The sequence below is a fragment of the Balaenoptera borealis genome (assembly GCF_965194805.1).
Source record: "Balaenoptera borealis genome assembly, chromosome: 19".
NCBI classification, from domain to species: Eukaryota; Metazoa; Chordata; class Mammalia; order Artiodactyla; family Balaenopteridae; genus Balaenoptera; species Balaenoptera borealis.
In genome coordinates, this window is record NC_138878.1 from 35594662 (window position 1) to 35617661 (window position 23000).

At 35.1% G+C, this 23000-nt stretch overlaps 1 protein-coding gene across 2 annotated transcripts in view; it reads left to right on the forward strand.

The window, feature by feature from the left end:
• ITFG1 (integrin alpha FG-GAP repeat containing 1) overlaps positions 1 to 18861 on the forward strand; it is a 278016-nt gene extending 259155 nt beyond the window's left edge. For both annotated transcript variants that reach the window (XM_082366812.1, XM_082366813.1), the window contains 4 exons: positions 9564 to 9688; positions 10295 to 10377; positions 14651 to 14768; positions 17438 to 18861. In XM_082366812.1, the coding sequence (XP_082222938.1) occupies positions 9564 to 9688; positions 10295 to 10377; positions 14651 to 14768; positions 17438 to 17497 (386 nt within the window). In that variant the 3' untranslated portion in view covers positions 17498 to 18861. The remainder of the gene's footprint in view (positions 1 to 9563; positions 9689 to 10294; positions 10378 to 14650; positions 14769 to 17437) is intronic.
• The last annotated feature ends 4139 nt before the right edge of the window (positions 18862 to 23000 follow it).

Sequence of the window (23000 nt, forward strand, 5' to 3'; positions counted from 1 at the left end):
TTGATTTGCATTTCTCTAATAATTAGTGATGTTGAACAGCTTTTCATATGCTTCTTGGCCATCTGTGTGTCTTCTTTGGAGAAATGTCTATTTAGGTCTTCTGCCCATCTTTGGATTGAGTTGTTTCTTTTTTTAATATTGAGCTGCATGAGCTGTTTATATATTTTGGAGATTAATCCTTTGTCCACTGATTCATTTGCAAATATTTTGTCCCATTCTGAGGGTTGTCTTTTCGTCTTGTTTATGGTTTACTTTGCTGGGCAAAAGCTTTTAAGTTTCATTAAGTCCCATTGGTTTATTTTTGTTTTTGTTTCCATTACTCTAGGAGGGGGATCAAAAAAGATCTTGCTGTGATTTATGTCAAAGAGTGTTCTTCCTATGTTTTCCTCTAAGAGTTTTATAGTGCCCGGTCTTACATTTAGGTCTCTAATCCATTTTGAGTTTATTTGTGTGCATGGTGTTAGGGAGTGTTCTGATTTCATTATTTTACATGAAGCTGTCCAGTTTTCCCAGCACCACTTATTGAAGACACTGTCTTTTCTCCATTGTATATCCTTGCATCCTTTGTCATAGATTAGTTGACCATAGGTGCGTGGGTTTATCTCTGGGCTTTTTAACCTGTTCCACTGATCTATATTTCTGTTTTTGTGCCAGTACCATATTGTCTTGATTACTGTAGCTTTGTAATATAGTCTGAAGGCAGGGAGTCTGATTCCTCCAGCTCCATTTTTTTCCCTCAAGACTGCTTTGGCTATTCGGGGTCTTTTGTGTCTCCATACAAATTTTAAGATTTTTTTGTTCTAGTTCTGTAAAAAATGCCATTGGTAATTTGATAGGGATTGCATTGAATCTGTAGATTGCTTTGGGTAGTATAGTCATTTTCACAATATTGATTCTTCCAATCCAAGAACATGGTATATCTCTCCATCTGTTAGTATCATCTTTAATTTCTTTCATCAGTGTCTTATAGTTTTCTGCATGCAGGTCTTTTGTCTCCCTAGATAGGTTTATTCCTAGGTATTTTATTCTTTTTGTTGCAATGGTAAATGGGAGTATTTCCTTAATTTCTCTTTCAGATTTTCCATCATTAGTGTATAGGAATGCAAGAGGTTCCTGTGCATTAATTTTGTATCCTGCAACTTTACCAAATTCATTGATTAGCTCTAGTACTTTTCTGGTGGCATCTTTAAGATTCTCTATGTATAGTATCATGTCATCTGCAAACAGTGACAGTTTTACTTCTTCTTTTCCAATTTGTATTCCTTTTATTTCTTCTTCTTCTCTGATTGCCGTGTCTAGGACTTCTAAAACTATGTTGAATAATAGTGGTGAGAGTGGACATCCTTGTCTTGTTCCTGAACTTAGAGGAAATGCTTTCAGTTTTTCACCATTGAGAATGATGTTTGCTGTGGGTTTGTCATATATGACCTTTATTATGTTGAGGTAGGTTCCCTCTATGCCCACTTTCTGGAGAGTTTCTATCTTACATGGGTGTTGAATTTTGTCAGAAGCTTTTTCTGCATTTATTGAGATGATCATATGGTTTTTATTCTTCAATTTGTTAATATGGTGTATCACATTGATTGATTTGCATATATTTAAGAATCCTTGCATCTCTGGGATAAATCCCACTTGATCTTGGTGTATGATCCTTTTAATGTGTTTTTGGATTCTGTTTGCTAGTATTTTATTGAGGATTTTTGCATCTATTTTCATCAGTGATAGTGGTCTGTAATTTTCTATTTTTGTAGTATCTCTGTCTGGTTTTGGTATCAGGGTGATGGTGGCCTCATAGAATGAGTTTGGGAGTGTTCCTTCCTCTGCAATTTTTTGGAAGAGTTTGAGAAGGATGGGTGTTAGCTCTTCTCTAAATGTTTGATAGAGTTCACCTGTGAAGCCATTGGGTTCTGGACTTTTGTTTGTTGGAATATTTTTAATCACAGTTTCAATTTCATTATTTGTGATTGGTCTGTTCATATTTTCTATTTCTTCCTGGTTCAGTCTTGGAAGGTTATACCTTTCTAAGAATTTGTCCATTTCTTCCAGGTTATCCATTTTATTGGCATAGAGTTGCTTAGAGGATGCTTTGTATTTCTGCCGTGTCTATTGTAACTTTTCCTTTTGCATTTCTAATTTTATTGATTTGAGTCCTCTCCCTCTTTTTCTTGATGAGTCTGGCTAATGGTTTATCCATTTTGTTTATCTTCTCAAAGAACCAGCTTTTAGTTTTCTTGATCTTTGCTATTGTTTTCTGTGTTTCTATTTCATTTATTTCAGCTCTGATCTTTATGATTTCTTTCCTTCTGCTAACTTTGGGTTTTGTTTGTTCTTCTTTCTCTAGTTCCTTTAGGTGTAAGGGTAGATTGTTTACTTGAGATTTTTCTTGTTTCTTGAGGTAGGCTTGTATAGCTATAAACTTCCCTCTTAGAACTGCTTTTGCTGCAGCCCATAGGTTTTGGATCATCGTGTGTTCATTGTCATTTGTCTCTAGGTATTTTTTGATTTCCTCTTTGATTTCTTCAGTGATCTCTTGGTTATTTAGTAACATATTATTTAGCCTCCATGTGTTTGTGTTTTTTACTTTTTTTTCCCTGTAATTCATTTCTAATCTCATAGCGTTGTGGTCAGAAAAGATGCTTGATATGATTTCAGTTTTCTTAAATTTACTGAGGCTTGATTTGTGACCCTAGATGTGATCTATCCTGGAGAATGTTCCGTGCGCACTTGAGAAGAACGTGTAATCTGCTGTTTTTGGGTGGAATGTCCTATAAATATCAATTAAATCTATCTGGTCTATTGTGTCATTTAAAGCTTCTGTTTCCTTATTTATTTTCATTTTGGATGATCTGTCCATTGGTGTAAGTGAGGTGTTAAAGTCCCCCACTTTTATTGTGTTACTGTCAATTTCCTCTTTTATAGCTGTTAGCAGGTGCCTTATGTATTGAGGTGCTCCTATGTTGGGTGCATATATATTTATAATTGTTATATCTTCTTCTTGGATTGATCCCTTGATCATTATGTAGTGTCCTTCCTTGTCTCTTGCAACATTCTTTATTTTAAAGTCTATTTTATCTGATATGAGTATTGCTGCTCCAACTTTCTTTTGATTTCCATTTGCATGGAATATCTTTTTCCATCCCCCACTTTCAGTCTGTATGTGTCCCTAGGTCTGAAGTGGGTCTCTTGTAGACAGCATATATATGGATCTTGTTTTTGTATCTGTTCAGCAAACCTGTGTCTTTTGGTTGGAGCATTTAATCCATTCACGTTTAAGGTAATTATCGATATGTATGTTCCTATGACAATTTTCTTAATTGTTTTGGGTTTGTTTTTGTAGGTCCTTTTCTTCTCTTGTGTTTCCCACTTAGAGAAGTTCCTTAGCATTTGTTGTAGAGCTGGTTTGGTGGTGCTGAATTCTCTTAGCTTTTGCTTGTCTGTAAAGCTTTTGATTTCTCCATCGAATCTGAATGAGATCCTTGCCGGGTAATCTTGGTTGTAGGTTCTTCCCTTTCATCACTTTAAGTATATCATGCCACTCCCTTCTGGCTTGTAGAGTTCCTGCTGAGAAATCAGCTGTTAACCTTATGCGAGTTCCCTTGTATGTTATTTGGCGTTTTTCCCTTGCTGCTTTCAGTAATTTTTCTTTGTCTTTAATTTTTGCCAATTTGATTACTATGTGTCTCAGCGCGTTTCTCCTGTATGGGACTCTCTCAGCTTCCTGGACTTGGGTGTCTATTTCCTTTCCCATGTTAGGGAAGTTTTCGACTATAATCTCTTCAAATATTTTCTCAGGTCCTTTCTCTCTCTCTTCTCCTTCTGGGACCCCTATAATGCAAATGTTGTTGCATTTAATGTTGTCCCAGAGGTCTCTTAGGCTGTCTTCATTTGTTTTCATTCTTTTTTCTTTAGTCTGTTCCGCAGCAGTGAATTCCACCATTCTGTCTTCCAGGTCACTTATCCGTTCTTCTGCCTCAGTTGTTCTGCTATTGATTCCTTCTAATATAGTTTTCATTTCAGTTATTGTATTGTTCATCTCTGTTTGTTCTTGAATTCTTTAATTCTTCTAGGTCTTTGTTAAACATTTCTTGCATCTTCTCGATCTTTGCCTCCATTCTTTTTCCGAGGTCCTGGATCATCTTTACTATCATTATTCTGAATTCTTTTTCTGGAAGGTTGCCTATCTCCACTTCATTTAGTTGTTTTTCTGGGGTTTTATCCTGTTCCTTCCTCTGGTACATAGTCCTCTGCCTTTTCATCTTGTCTATCTTTCTGTGAATGTGGTTTTTGTTCCACAGGCTGCAGGATTGTAGTTCTTCTTGCTTCTGCCATATTTAACATTTAGTTTAACAACATTTACTGTATCTTCGGCACTCTTTTATGCATTATCATTCAATCAGCATAACTCTATGAGGCAAACTAATTCTGTAGCCCATGCAGCTTTACAGTTTTACATACATAGTTTAACTTTATTAAGAACGCCTATCCCTAAATTCAGTGTTCCTTTTCATTATACCTTTATCTTACTAACGTAAGAATTGTATAAAAAGTCAGGTATATGTACTTTTCAATGATTTCATATATCTGGGTAACATTAGTAGATGTTTAGCAGAGTCCCAGTGAATATTAAAATGTTTAGATATTAACTAACCCTGTCATTTTTTTTTTTTTTTTTTAATTTGGCTGTGCCAGATCTCAGTTGCGGCACGTGGGATCCTTGTCGCCATGGGCAGGACCTTTTAGTTGCGGCATGCGGTATCTTTAGTTGCGGCACGTGAACTCTTAGTTGCAGCATATGGGATCTAGTTCCCTGACCAGAGATTGAACCTGGGCCCCCCACACTGGGAGTGCAGAGTCCCAGCCACTGGACCTCCAGGGAAGTCCCTAACCCTGTTAATATTTAAATATTCTGTTTAATCATGTAGCAAATACATAGCAAATAAATACAGTCTTTTAAAGTGAACCATAATAGAGATTGATTTTTGGAATGCCAGTGTGAGGACTTCATGAACCTGCTGTCCCGTCCCTCCCCATAAAACAAACAGACAAACAAACAAAAAATACTGGCCTAACCACTAACATTAACCATTTCAGAACTCTGGAAATTACCCAAAGCCACAGAATGTTCTGAGCATTGTCTATCCAAGAGGAACTCCTGATACTTAAGACAACAGGGTCTGTGGCATTTTAACTTGGGGCTGTTTATATCCCACCTCCCCTCTCTACTGAATGGTGCAGCAGCCATGAATAGCTAGTAGCCTCACAGTCAGTGGACGGGATGGAACTTTGGAGTCCATTAAAATTCCCATCCCTATAGCACTGTCAGTATGCGTATAAACTAGCAACTGCTTGGAAAATCCCTTCTCAGGATGTTGGGGCTATTTGATTTGACTCAGAGTTCAACCCAGCAGGAAAAAAAAACCCTATTTCTCCAAGACATTACCCAAAACAACAGTCTGCTGGAAAAATCCCAGGTGTAGTGAACAAGAGCCTGGCCAAAACATAAAAGGAAGCCCTGAGGCACCAGACAACCACAGGCAACGTTGAAAAGCTAGAACATAGTCTTGGGCATCTTAGATGGCTAAGAACATGCCTAGAAAGGAAAATACCTCATTCAAATACTTAGCTTGAGTGTGCTACCTCGAGGCTCTGCTCAAGCAAGAAATGAAAGGTAAGGCTATCTTGTAAAGTGCCTGAAGTTTGAAGGCATATCTTCACACACAAATCCCACTGACAAAGGTTGGAAGATATACAGACAAGTTATTTAAGGAAATCTCATGGCCAATCATTAGCTGACCACTGAGCTATACTGAGTCATTTATGCCTCCTGGGAAACCAGGCTTAGAACAAGAACTTTAAAAATAAGAAAATAAAAGAACTTTGTGGCAGGCACTGTAAGGAATACAGAATCTATAGAATCCATCTAGGAAAGTCACTAAATAAATGAGCAACAACAAAGAAAAACCAACAAACCCTTAGAGTGAGATACCATAGCTGTTATATTATCTAAGAAGTCCACTTTCCAACAACAACCAAAAAACACTATAAAACAGCCAAGAAACAGGAAAGTATGCCACACACACATTTTTTTTAAAAAAGCAAACAACAGAAAATGTGCCCAGTGGTGTTGGACTTAGTTAACAGAACCTATAAATTGGCTATTACAAACATGTTCAAAGACCTAAAGCAAACTAGGATTAAAAAACTAAAGGTAAGTATTACAACTATGTCCCACTAATAGAAGATATAAATAAAGAAGTAAAGATCATTTAAAAAATCAAATAGAAATTCTGGAGTTGAAAGTACAGTAACTGAAATGAAAAATTCTGTAGAGTGCTCAACAACAGATTTGTGCTGGCAAAAGAATCAGCAAACTTGAATATAGGTCAGTTGAGAGTATACAGAAAGAAAAATGAACAACCTCAGAACCTGTGGAGCCACCATCAATCATACCATCATATGCATAAAGCGAGTCTTAGAAGAAAAAGAGATAAAGAAAGGGGCAGAATGTATATCTGAAGAAATAATTGCTGAAACCATCCAAATATGATGAAAAACACTAATCTGCACATAGAAACTCAACAAACTCAAAGTAACTCAGAGAGTCCATACTGAGACACATAAACTGTCAAAAAAGAAAGACGAAGAGAGACTCTTCAAAACAGCAGGAGGGATGCAACTCATCACATATAAGAGAACCTCAACAAGAGTAACAGCTGACTTCTCATCAGAAACCACAGAGGCCAGAAAGGGATGATACATTCAAAGTGCTGAAAGAAAAAAAAACTGTCAATCAAGAATTCTATATGTGGTGATGCTGTCCTTCAAAAATGAAGAATTTTAGATATTCCTAGATAAACAAAAACAGAATTCATCACTAAAAGAACACCCTTCAAGAATACTAAAGGGAGGGGCTTCCCTGGTGGCGCAGTGGTTGAGAATCCGCCTGCCAATGCAGGGGACATGGGTTCGAGCCCTGGTCTGGGAAGATCCCACATGCTGCGGAGCAACTGGGCCCGTGAGCCACAACTACTGAGCCTGAGCGTCTGGAGCCTCTGCTCCGCAACAAGAGAGGCCACGATAGTGAGAGGCCCACGCACCGCGATGAAGAGTGGCCCCCACTTGCCGCAACTGGAGAAAGCCCTCGCACAGAAACAAAGACCCAACACAGCCAAAAATAAAAATAATAAATAAATAATAAAAAATTAAAAAGAATACTAAAGGGAGCCCTTAAGGCTGAACTGAGAGGACAACTAGACAATAACTTGAATCCACACAAACAAGTAAAAAACACCTGTAAAACTATAGATAAGTATAAAATATGGTTTATGTATTTCTGTCAAATAGTACCTCTTATTTCCTAGGTGATTTACAGAACAACTGCATAAAGTAATAATTATAAATTAGTGTTAATGGGCTGATAATATATAAAAATATAATTTGTATAATAACAGTATTACAAGGGAGGGAGAATTTTGGAGCAAAGTTGTTGTATGTGCTAGGTATTGTTATTTTGTTAAGTTAATGTGCTAATTGCAATCCCCAGGCAACCACTAAGAAGATAGCTCAGAAAATATATAATAAAAGAAACTATGGAATTAAAGCAGCAATGGAGGAATAGAAGAATTAAAAAGACATATAGAAAACCAATAGCAAATGGCAGGCAAAAGTCCTACCTTATCAGTAATTACATTGAATGTAAATGGAATAAACATTCCTATCAAAAGGCAGAGATTGGCAGAATGGCTAATATAATATGACTCACCTAGGTGCTATCTGCAAGAGAAACACTTTAGATTCAAAGATACAAATAAGTTGAAAATAAAAAAAGGGGGGGGTGTAAATTATACCATGCAAAGAGTAACCAAAGGAGAGCTGGAGTGACCATTCTAATATCAGATAAAACTAGGGCTTTAAGACAAAAATTGCTACTAGAGACAAAGAAGGACATTTTATAATGATAATAAAAAGGTCAATCCATATGGAAGATGTAACAACTACAAAAAAATACACACCTAACAACAGAGCCCCCAAGATACATGAAGAGAGAAATCAATAATTCAGCAATAAATAATTAAGAGACTTTATTACCCCAATTTTAATACTTTCAGTAATGTATTAAACAACTTGGCAAAAAATCAATAAAGAAGAGAAAATGACACTATAAACCAGATAAACCTAACAGACTTGTATAGAACACTCCACCCAACAACAGCAGAATATGCATTCTTCTCAAGCATACATGGAACATTCTCCAGGACAGACCATATGCTAGGTCATAAAACAAGCCTCAATAAATTAAAAATATTGAAATCATCCCAAGTATGTTCCCCAACTGCAACGGGATGATAATTAGAAATCAATAACAATTTGGAAATTCAAAAATATCTGGAAATGAAACAATACAGTCCTAAAAACCCAATGGGTCAAAGAAGAAATCACAAGAGAAACTAGAAAATTCTTTAGGCGAATGAAAACGAAACACAACCTACCAAAATATATGGAGTTCTTAGAGGGAAAAACAGTTCTTAGAGGAAAATTTATTGTTGTAAATGCCTATATTAAGGAATAAGAACAATCTGAAATCAATAACCTAACTTTCTACCTCAAGAAGCTAGAAAAAGAATAGCAAACTAAACCCAAAGCAAGCAGAAGACAGGACATAGTGAGAGGAAATAAGTAAGGAGTAGAAAATCATAGAGAAAAACCAGTTGAACCAAAAGTTGGGTTTTTTAAAGATTAACAAAATTTAAAAACCTTTAGCTAGACTGATCAAGAAAAAGAGAAGACTCAAATTACTAAAATCCAGAATGAAAGAAGAGACCACTCACTACCAACCTTAAGACCTAAAAAGGAAGCTACAAAAATGGCCAGTAAGCACATGAAAAGAAAGCTCAACATCATTAGTTATTAGGTAAATGTAAATGAAAGCCACAATGACATACCAGTTCATAACCACTAGAATGGCTATGATCAAAAAGATAGACAAAGTGTTAGAATTTGGAAAAATTGGAACCCTCAACTATTAATGTTGGGAATGTAGAATGATACAGCCATTTCGGAAAACATAAGTTGACACAGGAACTTGTATGTGAATGTTCACAGCAGCATTATTCATAAAAAGAGCACACATTGCTTGATTGCATTTATATGAACCTCCAGGATAGGCAAATCTATAAAGAAAGTAGATTAGTGGTTACCTATATCTGGAAGTGTAGGGCTTAGAAATAGGAATAACTGCTAATGGGTATGGAGTTTCTTTTTTGGGTGATGAAAATGTTTTAAAATTTGATTGTGCTTACAGCTCAACACCTTTTTGAATATACTCAAAACCACTTAATGTATACTTTAAATAGGTGATGCTTATGAGACGTGAATTATCTCTTACTGTTTAAAAAGTGAATCAATAATATAATGAACTGGGCATTTCATTTCACATTTTTATCCTTAAAGATAAGTTCTAGCACCTAAACTTGTAACATTTATCATTTTAATGTTTGATGAGAGCAATGTCTCCAAAGATGTATTGTTCTTTTTTTTTTCTTTTTTTTTTTTAATAAATTTAGCTGGACAACTTAGCCAGTCGGCACATTTAGCTCTCCAACTGCCATACAATGTACTTGGTTTAGGTCGAAGTGCAAATTTTCTTGATCATCTTTATGTTGGTATTCCCCGTCCATCTGGAGAGAAGGTGAGTAAAAAATTTATAATTAATCTACTTTTTAATATTTACTATTCAAATATTTGAATTAAAATATTTTTATTCCCTTTAAAGAATTTTTTGAAATTCATTGATAGCGACCAATCAAAGCTTATCTTACATAGAGCACATTATAATTTGAATATACAAACCTTAAGACTTCCTGCCCCTTCTCTTCCCTGCTTTTTCTCCTTATCATTTTCACCATCTAACATACCAAATATTTTTATTTTGTTTATTGTCAGACTCTACCTCAACTTGAATTTTAGCTCCAAAGCAGCATTTGTTCATAGCACTTTGAACAGTGCCTAATACATAAGTGTGTTCAATAAATACTTGTTGAATTAATGAATCCATGAGACAGAAATATAATCCTTCCCTGAAAAGATGGAGAAATTTTTGCCAATAAGAGCCCTATTTGGGGCCTAATATATGTAAATTCAGGTTAATCCATACCTAGGATTTCAGTTAATCAAAAAGTACTAAAAAAAAAAAAACAAAAACAAAAAGTACTTAAGCTTTTTCTTATTTATTTAGAATAATTATTGTGTTTTTAAAGTGTACTGAATGTTAAATGTTCTTAAATTCTTTTTCCAGTCTATACGAAAACAAGAATGGACCGCAATCATTCCGAATTCTCAGCTAATTGTCATTCCATATCCTCACAATGTTCCTCGAAGGTAATGTCCTTGCTTGAACTGAATTTGGTAAAAATACTGTCAACTCTGAATCATAGTTACATCTTTTAAAAACTTTCTCTATTCCTGCTGTGTTCCCATGAGTGTCATGACTTAATTTGCTTACAGCAAACTTTAAATGCCTAAACATACCTACACAAAAGGTCCCTGACATTTTTCACGGAGAACAAACTAAACCTTATTAGAAAAACAGCAGGTTAACTAACTAAGGATTTATACATATTCTGCTTAAATAAGCTGGTCTTCAGTTTACTGGCCATAAATTCTAAAATTTCAGGCTGCTGAACTTTATAAGCAATGATCTTTTTTAACAAATGCTTTGAGACGTGGTATATATCCCACAGTGGTTAGGCACAAATTTTGAAGTTCAGCAGACCCAGGCTAGAAACTCAGATCCACTGCTAGCTGACTGAGATTGGAAGCTAGTCCTTTGTTCTCTCTGAGGGTCAATTTCTGCACTGTAGAAATTGGGAGATAAAATACCTACCTTACAAGAATGAGGACGAAATATGCTTAACACCGTACCCAGCATATAGTAAGTTTTCAGTGAACGGTAGGTATTTTTATCCTTATTAGCAAAACGTGTTCCTTTTATAATATAGCATTTAATTCTAAATCTTTATCTCTGTTTTTCTTTAAATTATTAGGTTGATTCCATTATTTCAAAAAGTAGGTGATGAAGGTATTCATTAACATTTAAATTTCATTGGGAAAAATATAACTTGTTCTTAAGGCTACTCTGATGTCAACATGAAAAAATAACCTATTAAAATGTAACTAGTGGCTTATTACATTTCTTCTCAAAATACAGCCTGTACTGTTCTTTTTTCTTCTTCCAGTTTTAGTGAGATATAATTGACATACAGCACTGTGTAAGTTTAAGGTATACAGCATAATGATTTAACTTACATACATCAAAAAATGACTATCACAATAAGTTTAGTGAACATCCATTTTCTCACATAGATACAAAATTAAAGAAACAGAAAAAAATATGTTTTTCCTTGTGATGAGAACTCTTAGGATTTACTCTCTTAACAAATTTCATATATAACATATGGCAGTGTTAATTCTATTTATCATGTTGTGCATTACATCCCTAGTACTTATCTTATAACTCGAAGTTTGTACCTTTTGACTGTTTTCATCCAGTTCCCCCTCCCACCTCCCACCTCCCACCTCTGGTAACCACAAATCTGATCTCTTTTTCTATGAGTTGTTTTTTTGGAAATATAACTGACCTACAATACTATGTTAGTTCCTGTTACACAACATAGTGATTTGATGTTTCTAAACACTTCAAAATGATCACCACGGTTAAGTCTGGTTACAATCTGTCACCAAAGATATTACATAATTATTGACTATATTCCCCACACTGTACATTTCATACCCGTGACTCATTTACTTTGCAGCTGGAAGTTTGTACCTCTCAATCGCCCTCACCCATTTCTCTCCTCCCCTCATCCCTCTCCCCTCTGGCAACCACCTGTTTATTTTCTGTATCTATAACTCTGTTTCTGTTTTGTTATGTTTGTTCATTTGTCCTGTTTTTTTGGATTCCACATATAAGTGAAATCATACAGTATTTGTCTTTCTCTGTCTGACTTTTTTCACTTAGCATGATACCCTCTAGGTCCATCCATGTTGTTGCAAATGGCAAATGGCAGGATTTCATTCTTTCTTATAGCCAAGTAATATTCCATTGTGTGTATGTGTATATGTATAAATATGTATGTGTGTATATATATGTATAGAGAGAGAGGGAGCGCACTCACATCTTCTTTATCCGTTCATCTATTGCTGGGCACTTAGGTTGCTTCCATCACCTTGACTATTGTAAATAATGCCACAATGAACATAGGGGTGCATGTATCTTTTCTAATTGATGTTTTCATTTAATTTGGGCAAATACTCAGGAGTAAAATTGCTGGATCATATGGTAGTTCTATTTTTAATTTTCTGAGGAGTCCCCATACTGTATCTATTAAAAAATGGGCAGAGGATCTGAATAGACATTTTTTCCAAAGAAGACATACAGATAGCCAAAAGGCACATGAAAAGATGCTCAACATCACTAATCATCAGGGAAATGCAAATCAAAACCACAATGAGATATCACCTCACACCTGTCAGAATGACTATCATCAAAAAGACAACAAATAACAAGTGTAGGTTGTATTGTCCTTTATTAAATTTTTAGATGGGATATTAGATGGTTTGCTAGAACCAGCTCACACCACCTCGTGAGCTGATTGTGTGCTGATTGTGTGAGCTGATTGTGTGCTGATTGTGTGAGCTGATTGTGTGCATCTCTTTCCACTTCTGTTCAGTGAGGTCACGTTAAAATCAGCTATGATGGGACTGTTTACACCATGAAAATTGGCAAGTGCCACTCAGGGTTTTTTTCCCCCCAGAGAGCCAGTTTACCAGCACACCCCTGGAGGTATTTTATGGTGGATTTATGGGCTTTAGAACCAAACTACTTAAGAAAACAACTTTATTACAGCATTATGCTTGAAATAAGATAACATCAATAAAAACCGTTATGGTCTGAGTTCAGACTTTTTTAATGAGTCTATTAAAATTTTGAAATTTATAACAAAATGCATCTGCATGAGAAACTATATGAATTATAGTACTTCTATATCATGCAATATCATGACAATCTTTTAAAATAGAGTGGTAAATCAACAGATAATAAAAGGAAAATGCACTTATGAATAATAAGCAATGATTTGTGATTTATAAAGAAGATATCTATGCATATATGTTTATATATGTATAGAATACCTCTGGAAGGATATGTAAGAAACTGAGAAGATTGACGGCTTCTGAGTAAGAAGCTGAGTATTGGCCTTTTGTTCAATGTTTTTCTTACCAAAATTCCTTTATTCATGGGTTTTTTAAATCTGTTTTTAAATTAGAACCACCAGGACTTCCCTGGCGGCCCAGTGGTTAAGACTTCGTCTTCCAATGCAGGGGGTGCGGGTTTGATCCCTGGTTGGGGAGCTAAGATCCCACATGCCTTGGGGCCAAAAAACCAAAACATAAAACAGAAGCAATATTGTAACAAATTCAATGAAGACTTTAGATAGATAGATAGATAAATTGGAACTACCCAAAAAATCTCATGAAAGGACCTTTTCTTAAGTATGAGGTAAGGTGCTGAGAATAGCTAACCTCAACTAATTAACAGTATTTGTTTCTTAAGGTTTTCTTACTCTTGAATTTCTGGGGAATTCTGTTATAGCCTTTCTTCCATAAGCTCAACATTTTTCATGTTTCTCTTGCTCTTTCTGAAAAAAAATGTTCTTTTCAAATTTATGTACATAATAAAAACCAAATTGATTTTAGTTTGAGGTGTATTTTGAGATTTATTGACTAGAGGCTAACTTAGGGATCAGTAAATTTTAATTATCCCAAAATAAGTCAGTTGGTGCTTGCCATTTATCAGAATAATCTTACCTTTATTAAACTTTTAAAATGAAAATATATCCATTATCTATTTTCAGAGAGAACAAAAAGTTCTTTATATATAACCACCTACAGTTGGTAATATAGACCTCAGTTTTAGGCTTTTCAGGGTTTGCAAGTGCTGTATTATGTGGACTGTTTTAGAAGAAAGAGCTAGTTCTATTTATGCTAAAGTTTGTATATTGCCATTAACACTGAGGAACTAAAAGTGATTTTGTAAGAAGTCTCAGTGTCATTGTAATAATGTAAACCCTCCAACATGACATTTTGTACAAGCATCTATCTACACCTACTTGGACATATGGTTCTTTTACTTAGTCATAGTACATATGTGAACAAGGGTCAAAAAATAAAATATAGAAATCTTATCAAAAATCATGTGACTATGTAGCCTTAGAGTTCAAGGTTTCTAATTCAGTAAGTCAAACAAGACATAAAAACAATGTCTAAGATTGCCTAAAGTACCCTTGATAGGTTTACCTAAGAATAATTCTCACAGGAGCAAAGAAAAATAGCAAAGCATCTCATCAAAAATTCTGTTCTATTTCAGTTCTTGGAGTAAAAATCTGAACTCTGCTGGATCGTCAGTATTCTTAACCCTATCTTAATTTTAATTGCTTTTGTTTTATTTATAATGAATGGATAGATAGGTGAATGAATTAATGAATGAATGGACTGATTCATTAATTAATAAGCTATTTTGCTTTTTGGTCTCAATAGTATTTTGTTATTTTTAAGTTAAAATGTGTAATTTTAATTCTTCTCTTTTCATCTACAGCTGGAGTGCCAAACTGTATCTTACACCAAGTAACATTGTTCTACTTACTGCTATAGCTCTCATCGGAGTCTGTGTTTTCATCTTGGCAATAATTGGCATTTTACATTGGCAGGAAAAGGTTTGTTCATTTAAATGGAACATTAACTTTATAATAGTAATATGTTACTCTTTAAAAGCACTATATTTTAAACTTTTTCACATGACTAAGATTTTCTGATTTTTCAAGTTCTGTCCGTAATGTCATCTTATTGATGATAATTTCTTTCATCCCTCTGAGTTACTAATGTCTCTTAGCAATTCCTACAAATCAGACTATGTATTTTAAAACTTTGATACTGTACAAAAGTAATAAAGTGAACACCCCCAAATCAACAGGCATATCGAAAAGCTTAATTAGAAGTAATTTCATAATGGCCTGGAAAATAATAATCATTTCTTAAATGAGCCTGTGTCCATTATTTACTGATAGAGCCATGGACATTTTTTTTCTGGGAATAACAGCTATCTCTTTATAAAAAATTAGAGCAGGGAGAGTTTAGATGGGAAGTAGCAAAGTGATAAACATCTTTTCCATCTATCAAGTATTCTTTGCACTAAACTGATTTCTGTTCTTTAGTATAACACCCTAAATAATAATTAAAAACAAAACTCCAGAAATGTAGTTTTTATATAATGTTTATGAGGAGAGAAAAAGGCTATCACATAAATTTATTCATAGTTTAGATATAAATTTACAAAGCTAATTTCTACTTGTATATGAATATATATTTAGTACATAACTAGTGGGTTCCAATAATGTTCTCCTAAAGGGGCTCTATGTGTCACAAAATTGTTCTCCTTTTTGCACCTATTCTCTTTAGATTGTGATGCTCATGATAATCATTTTTGTTAACTAAAATTACCATCTGTTTTATGTTACCTATTTTAACTTATGAAAAAGAGAACATGTTAATTGTTCTAATAAATGTTCATAGGTTTGTCTCTCAAAAAACACTCTGTTCATACAAAAAATGATAAGATAAAGTTACATATACAGTTGATTTTAAAATTGCAACTTAAGAGTTAAGGTCAAAGGTGACCCTATTTACTTTTGTCTAGAAATGTCAGAACATAGTATGAAATATTACACAGCTCTAGACCTATGAAGGAAAGGAAATTAATTTTATTGATTTCACAGGAGATCTAATTACAGTATAAACATTGTAGACTTACAATAATAATGATGCAGTGGCTAAAAACTGAAGTTTTAAATACAAATACAGATTGAAATACATATCTGTATACTGCCTCCGTCTGTGATACTGTGGTTTGTCTCCTACCTCTTGGACCACTTCTCTTTCACCTACACTGGCTGCTCTTTCTGCCACGGTGTCTGCCCTAGGCCCTCTTTATACACTTTCCCTGCCAGTTTTATCTAAAATCATGGCTTGAGCTATTACCTCAGAGATGCCCAGCCCTCATCTCTCTCTAAAGGTCTCTCCCCCACTTCCAACTGTCACCGTGACACCTCTACCTAGATCACTTGCAAGCAACTTAAAACCAGTTTCCTAAAGCTGTCTCTCTTTCTTATTCATTACAGGATTTAATCAGTTGCCCTCCTCATTGTGCCTCCCTACAATCTCTGCAGCTGACTCCACTTCTGAATTCCTTACACCAGTGCTTTTAGTTTAGTTCAGCTCCTTGTTAATACTCCCTGTCCTCCCAAATTCCATTCTCTCCCCTTCACTCCATTTAGCACTTTGCTGCCGGATTACTCATCATTAAATTTAGTCTTAATCATGTCACTCCTCTGCTCAAAAACCTCTGGTGACCACCCCCTGCCTAAAATGTGTAACTCCCTTAGCCTATAGCCTACATAGTACTTCCATGTGACTCTACCATACACCTTTCCAGTCTTTCTCTTATCAGTTGCTGTCACATATCCCGTGCTCCTGCCAGACTTCTCAGGATTGTTCCTGTTCTTCCCCCATCTTGTAGTGAATGTCCCTCCTCTTCATTTCCATAAATACTCCCTTATCAAAGCTTTTCCTTTCATTATGCCAACCCAAAAGTAATCTCCGAATATTGGTAAAGTTTTTCACTTTTTATACTGAAATAGTTATTTAGTATGTTTTGCTTTTTTCTTTTTAGGCTTTAATAAGTTCCTTGAGAACAAGATACAAAACTGAGGGGTTTTCTAATCCCTCAAAATTCCAAGCACATGGGACTTCCCTGGTGGTCCAGTGGTTAAGAATCCACGCTTCCACTGCAGGGGGTGCGGGTTCGATCCCTGGTCGGGGAACCAAGATATCCCACATGCCGCACAGCACAGCCAAAAAAAAAAATTTCCAAGCACAATACTTTGCTGGGAACATAGGATCAATAAATATATGCAAAATCAATAGGTTAACCCCAAAATAATTAATGTACTTTAATATAATTAGATTCAGCAGTGTTAAGAATGGGAAAAATGTAATAGTTGATTCCATTCTTACAAAATCTAATGTTTACTCCTACTTTCAAATAAATAATAAATAACAAACTAAGCTTTTTTTTTTTTTTTTTTTACAAACTAAGCTTTTAAGGAACATTTCTTGTTGGTTTTTTAAATTCAATTTAGAGGATCGTTAATTATAAAATAGCTACTGTAAGCTATAAAAATATTTCATAAGATTATTACATAATAAAATCACACCTTTTACCTACTAATTGCTCAGGGCTTTTATTTTTTTAATTAACCACTTTTTTAATTAATCTTTTCTTGACATTTTCCTATCATTTATAAACTAGTCTAAAATTCTTTTTCAGAAAGCAGATGATAGAGAAAAACGACAAGAAGCCCATCGGTTTCATTTTGATGCTATGTGACTTGCCTTTAGTAGAGCATAATGGAACAGCTATTCACTTCATTAACTGAAATACTAAACTTGGCTTATAGAAGAAAACAGGCGATTTTATTATTTATAAATGATACATCCCTTGGTAATTATTGGAAAGTATTCAAATAAATATGGTCTGAATGTGTTACAAGGTCTTTTTTTAAAGCATTTTGTATACAATAATTTGGGTTCTTTTTTCAGTTGTGCTGTACATTTTTGTTCCTTCGTGGAATGTGTTGCATGTACTAAGGTGTTTACGTATTTATAATCTTATTAGAATAATGATGATGGAAAAAGACACGTGTAAATAAAAATATTTAAATGAGCAGGGTTTTTTGTTTTCCACTTGAATCGATCTTGTTTCTTATTCTAACGATGCAAATTATACTTCTGTGAATGTATCAGAGATAAAGTTATTAACCATTCACCCTCATTATAGCATGTGAGGGGGTCTTTCACTGATGGTATACAATATAGTGATTGGGTACTCTGGCTTTGGAATCACAGTCAGACTTGCCTTAAACTCCTGGTTACATGACTTACAAGCTGTTTGAACTTGGCTAATTGCTTAAGCCTTAGTTTTCTTGTTTATAAACAGAGCTAATACACTACTCGCTTGAGTTGTTGTATACATTAAATGGGATGATGTACACAAAGTACACAGCTTGGTGCCTAGCATAGAGTAAATTTTCAATAAGTGGTAGTTGTCATTATTTATTATTATTAAATAATTTTTTTATAGACTTCTACAACTAATTATCAAAATATATTTAGACTTGATAGGATTTTATTTTCAGGCATGTAGAAAGCATAGTCTTTGGAAAACCTAAATTCCTGGTGTTGACACCCTATATAAAGATTTATTACTTGTTTATCTTAACTGAAAATTATATCATAATACCCTACAAGAATTAATGTGCCCTAATAATTTTCATTTGAACACTGATTCTTATCATGTGGTAATGAAAAGCATTTGATTTCTTGAAAGGAAACTGCTGTAGATAGCATCTGGGAATGCAAATCTTCAATCACATTTCTATTCTCAAAAGCTTGTAAGAGTCTATCATTTACATTCAGACTTCAATGCAAATTTTTGTGAACTTCCCCTTGCCAAAAAGTTACATGTAAGATTGGGAAAAAAGTTTATATATCAGTGCTAATAACTTCCTAATATGCAAATTGATATATGATAGCTATAAAACACAAAAACTTACCTGAAGGCAACTAAGTTTGTTCTTCATGTTTTTTTTCCTTACAGTTCACTGAGAATGGCATGTGTATAAGTGGTTTACTTTGTGTATCTAAGCATGTTAATGTGTCTTCTTAATAAATATTCTGTATTGAAACAAAGAATTTTGGTGAGTGTGTAAATAATTACTTTGGACCATGATAAGCCTTAGAGGTTATGAAGTCTAAATCACAGATTTGGACAGAAGTGACTTGCCTATGAGGGCAAGATAGGCATCTCCTGACTACGGTACCCAGTTTAATTCATTTATCAACCTACAACACTGTGCCAGGCACTATTCTACACTGTCCCTAAAGACAGGTAGGTTTAGTATCTATCAACTGATACAGCATGAGTTGTAAAACTCGCTTGTAGCCAGAGTCTACGAGGAATAGTGTTATAGGCAAATAAAATGTTATGAGAACCAAAAATATTGGGTTAGCCAAAAAGTTCGTTCCGGTTTTCCCTTAAGATGTTACAGAAAAACCTGAACGAACTTTTTGGCTAACCCAATACAATCAGTGACTTTATGCTGTGTTTCTGTATCTTGATACTAACCTTCAATGCAACATCAATGTCATTCATTAAGGGGTAGCAGGTGAAAAATGTGTCACAACATTGAGAATCAAATACAGTTGACCCTTGAACAAAATGGGTTTGAACTGCACAAGTCCACTTATAAATGGGTTTTTTCAATAAATATGTACTATAGTAGTACACGGTTGGTTGAATCCACAGATGCGGAATCTCAGATACAGAGGTCCAATAGGAAAGTTATACTCAGATTTTCGACTGCGCAGAGGTCAGCACCCACGTTATTCAAGGGCCAGCTGTACAAAGATCCTTATATTAATTTTGAATACTGTAGTGGAAAGAGCACAAGACTTCGAGGTCAAACTAATCAGGATTCAGGGCCTAACTCTCCCATTTTGTGACTTCTTAGTCAGTCACTTTGCCTCTTTGAGCTCTGGTTTCTTCATCTGTAAAACAAGGATACTGAGTGATACCCTAAAAAACTATTTTGAGTCTTAAGTAGCAATATGTGCATAGAAGGTACTTGATAAATGCTGGTTCTTTTCTTCCCTCCCGTTTCCCTTTGCAGTGACAAACGACTGAACATTTTGACTCTCTTCCACTGATCTTTACTTCTATAATCCTCCTCCTTTTGGTAACAAGGAGGAGTAATTAAGACTTAATAACCATTTTGAAGATAACAATCACATACAGGCAAACCTCGTTTTATTGTGCTTCGCTTTACTGCATTTCACAAATATTGCATTTTTTACAAATTGAATGTTTGTGGCAACCCTGCATCTAGTAACTCTATTGGTGCCATTTTTCCAACAGCATTTGCTCACTTCATGTCTCTGTGTCACATTTTGGTAATTCTTGCAATATTTCAGATTTTTAAATTATTATTATATTTGTTATAGTGACCTGTGATCAGTGATTTTTGATGTTACTGTTGTAATTGGATTTTTGTTTTGTTTTTTAATGTATGTACATTGTCTTTAAAAAGACAATGCTATTGCATAATGCTGTATTGTATAGACTACAATATAGTGTAAACATAACTTTTATATACAGTGGGAAACCAAAAAAGTTTGTGAGACTCACTTTTTACCATGATATTTGCTTTATTGTGGTGGTCTGGAACCAAACCCACAATATCTCCGAGATATACCTATACTTGTAAATACAATAAATACATTGTTGGTGTTAACACACCATTTACCTAAACTAGCCCTTTATATTTCTCCATCTAACAGCCAAAAAACTATATATTTTCAGAAACTTAATTCTCAAAATAGTTTCTCCTAGAAGGCCTCGGGTTCAAAGGTAACAACTTATAAACATACTTTTTATACCCTTCCCACTCTTGATAAGGCAAGGTAGGGACCTATTACAAGCAGCTATACCTAGAGATTCACCCTCAGATTAAGTATCACTATAAATTTTTTTTTAAAGATTTATTTATTGATTGATTGATTGATTGCTATGTTGGGTCTTCATTTCTGTGCGAGGGCTTTCTCTAGTTGCGGCAAGCGGGGGCCACTCCTCATCGCGGTGCGCGGGCCTCTCACTATCGTGGCCTCTCTTGTTGTGGAGCACAGGCTCCAGACGTGCAGGCTCAGTAGTTGTGGCTCACGGGCCCAGTTGCTCCACGGCATGTGGGATCTTCACAGACCAGGGCTCGAACCCATGTCCCCTGCATCAGCAGGCAGACTCTCAACCACTGCACCACCAGGGAAGCCCAAGTATCACTATAAATTTGTGAAGTGCTTCTCTACTAAAGGCGGTGGTTACTAAACCATCAAAGGTAAAAACAATCTTGGCATCATAGATACAGCCTTTTCAAGCAGAGAAATCCTATAGCAAAATGTTTCGAGATACAGGAAAAATAAGATCACCAGGATTACTAAGATTAAGTAATCTTATAAAAACTAAAATAAATTTTAGTTATTACTAAAAATAAGATCACCAAGGTAAATTAAGATATCTTAGATTTATACAAGGGTCCAGTGAATTCATATGGTAATTGCAAAAAAATGAGCTTTATTCCATGTTTTAAAAAATAATTTTCCTGGACTTCCCTGGTGCCACAGTGGTTAAGAATCCGCCTGCCAATGCAGGGGACACTGGTTCGAGCCCTGGTCCGGGAAGATCACATATGCCACGGAGCAACTAAGCCCGTGCGCCACAACTACTGAGCCTGTGCTCTAGAGCCCACAAGCTGCAACTACTGAGCCTGTGTGCCACAACTACTGAAGCCCACGCACCTAGAGCCCGTGCTCCGCAGCAAGAGAAGCCACCACAATGAGAAGCCCACGCACCATGACGAAGAGTAGCCCCCACTTGCTGCAACTAGAGAAAGCCGGCGCAGCAACAAAGACCCCAATGCAGCCATAAATAAATAAATAATTTTTTTTTAAATTTTAAAAAATAAATAAATAATTTTCCTTTTGTTCTTTAGAAAATCTCTAGGAAAAGATAAAAGTCAGGAAATATTAATCTTTACAAATAGCTAGAACTAACTACTTAAGAAACTCAAAAATTTGAACGGTGTCCAAGAGACCTTACTGAGGATTAAGCTAGGATACTTAAGGCCAACTCCTCAGTATAAAAGTGAACTAAAGTTAACCAGCCCTTGTGATGACTTGCAGCCTAGCTTTACATCACCTAGCCAGTTATTTTAAAAGACTAATAAAATAGATAATAGATTAGGGGGTACTCTTGACCAACACCTGTACAGAAGAAAGGAAGGAAGCAAGACTGGGCAGAGACAGAAATCAAGTTGTGATGCATTCTTAGTAGAATGCCTCTTACAACCCTACAGTGAGTTTTGAGATAGGATGACCTCTTCTATCTCCTAACCTGTCCTAAGTTAGGGTAAGAAGGCTGGGCCTTTACACCCCCACTTCATCAGTTATTGGCTATAGGCTGCCCCAAGAGCCTCTATCAAGAAAAACAAAACAGGCACAAATAACCAGTATCAGAAGTGAAAAAGGAGATAAAACTACAGATAAAGTATATATTAAAACAAAAATAGGAAGATGTTAAGAACAATTTTATACCAAGGAATTTGAAAGTTTAAGAAAATAGACCAATTCCTATGAAGACATCACTAAAACAGATTCAAACAGAAAACCTAATTACTTCTCTGGTAGATGCTATAACATCCAGATCCTCCTTCAAAATTAAAGGATTTATTATCCTAATTTCTGGGAGTGCCTTCAATAGTTGGCTGTCAGCCCCCTTTGGGGACTGCCTCAGCTAAAGAGAGCAGACTCAACTAAGTTCATTCCACTCCTCTTGACATAAAAGTCCTAAATGTGTATAAACTAAATACATAAAGCAAAACAGACATGTAAGGAGAAAGAGACACACCATGATTTAGGTTGGAAATGTCAACACTCTTCTACAGTGATTGATAGAAAAAGTAGAAAATCAGAAAACTTAGAGATGACCTGAAAAGTACTACCAATCAACTTAACCTAATGGATACTTATAAAACACTTCAACCAACAACCGCAAAACACAGAGTCGTCTTAAGTGCACATGGAACATTCACTAAAAGAGACATTTATCTGGGCTATAAAACAAACCTCACCAAATTTAAAAGAACAGAAATTATACAAAGATCCTCAGACTAAAATTGAACTGAACTAGAGAAAATACCCAAATATCTAGAAATTAATGCACTTTAAAATAACCATGGGACTAATGAGGAAGTCTCAAAGGAAATTTTAAAATACTTTTAACC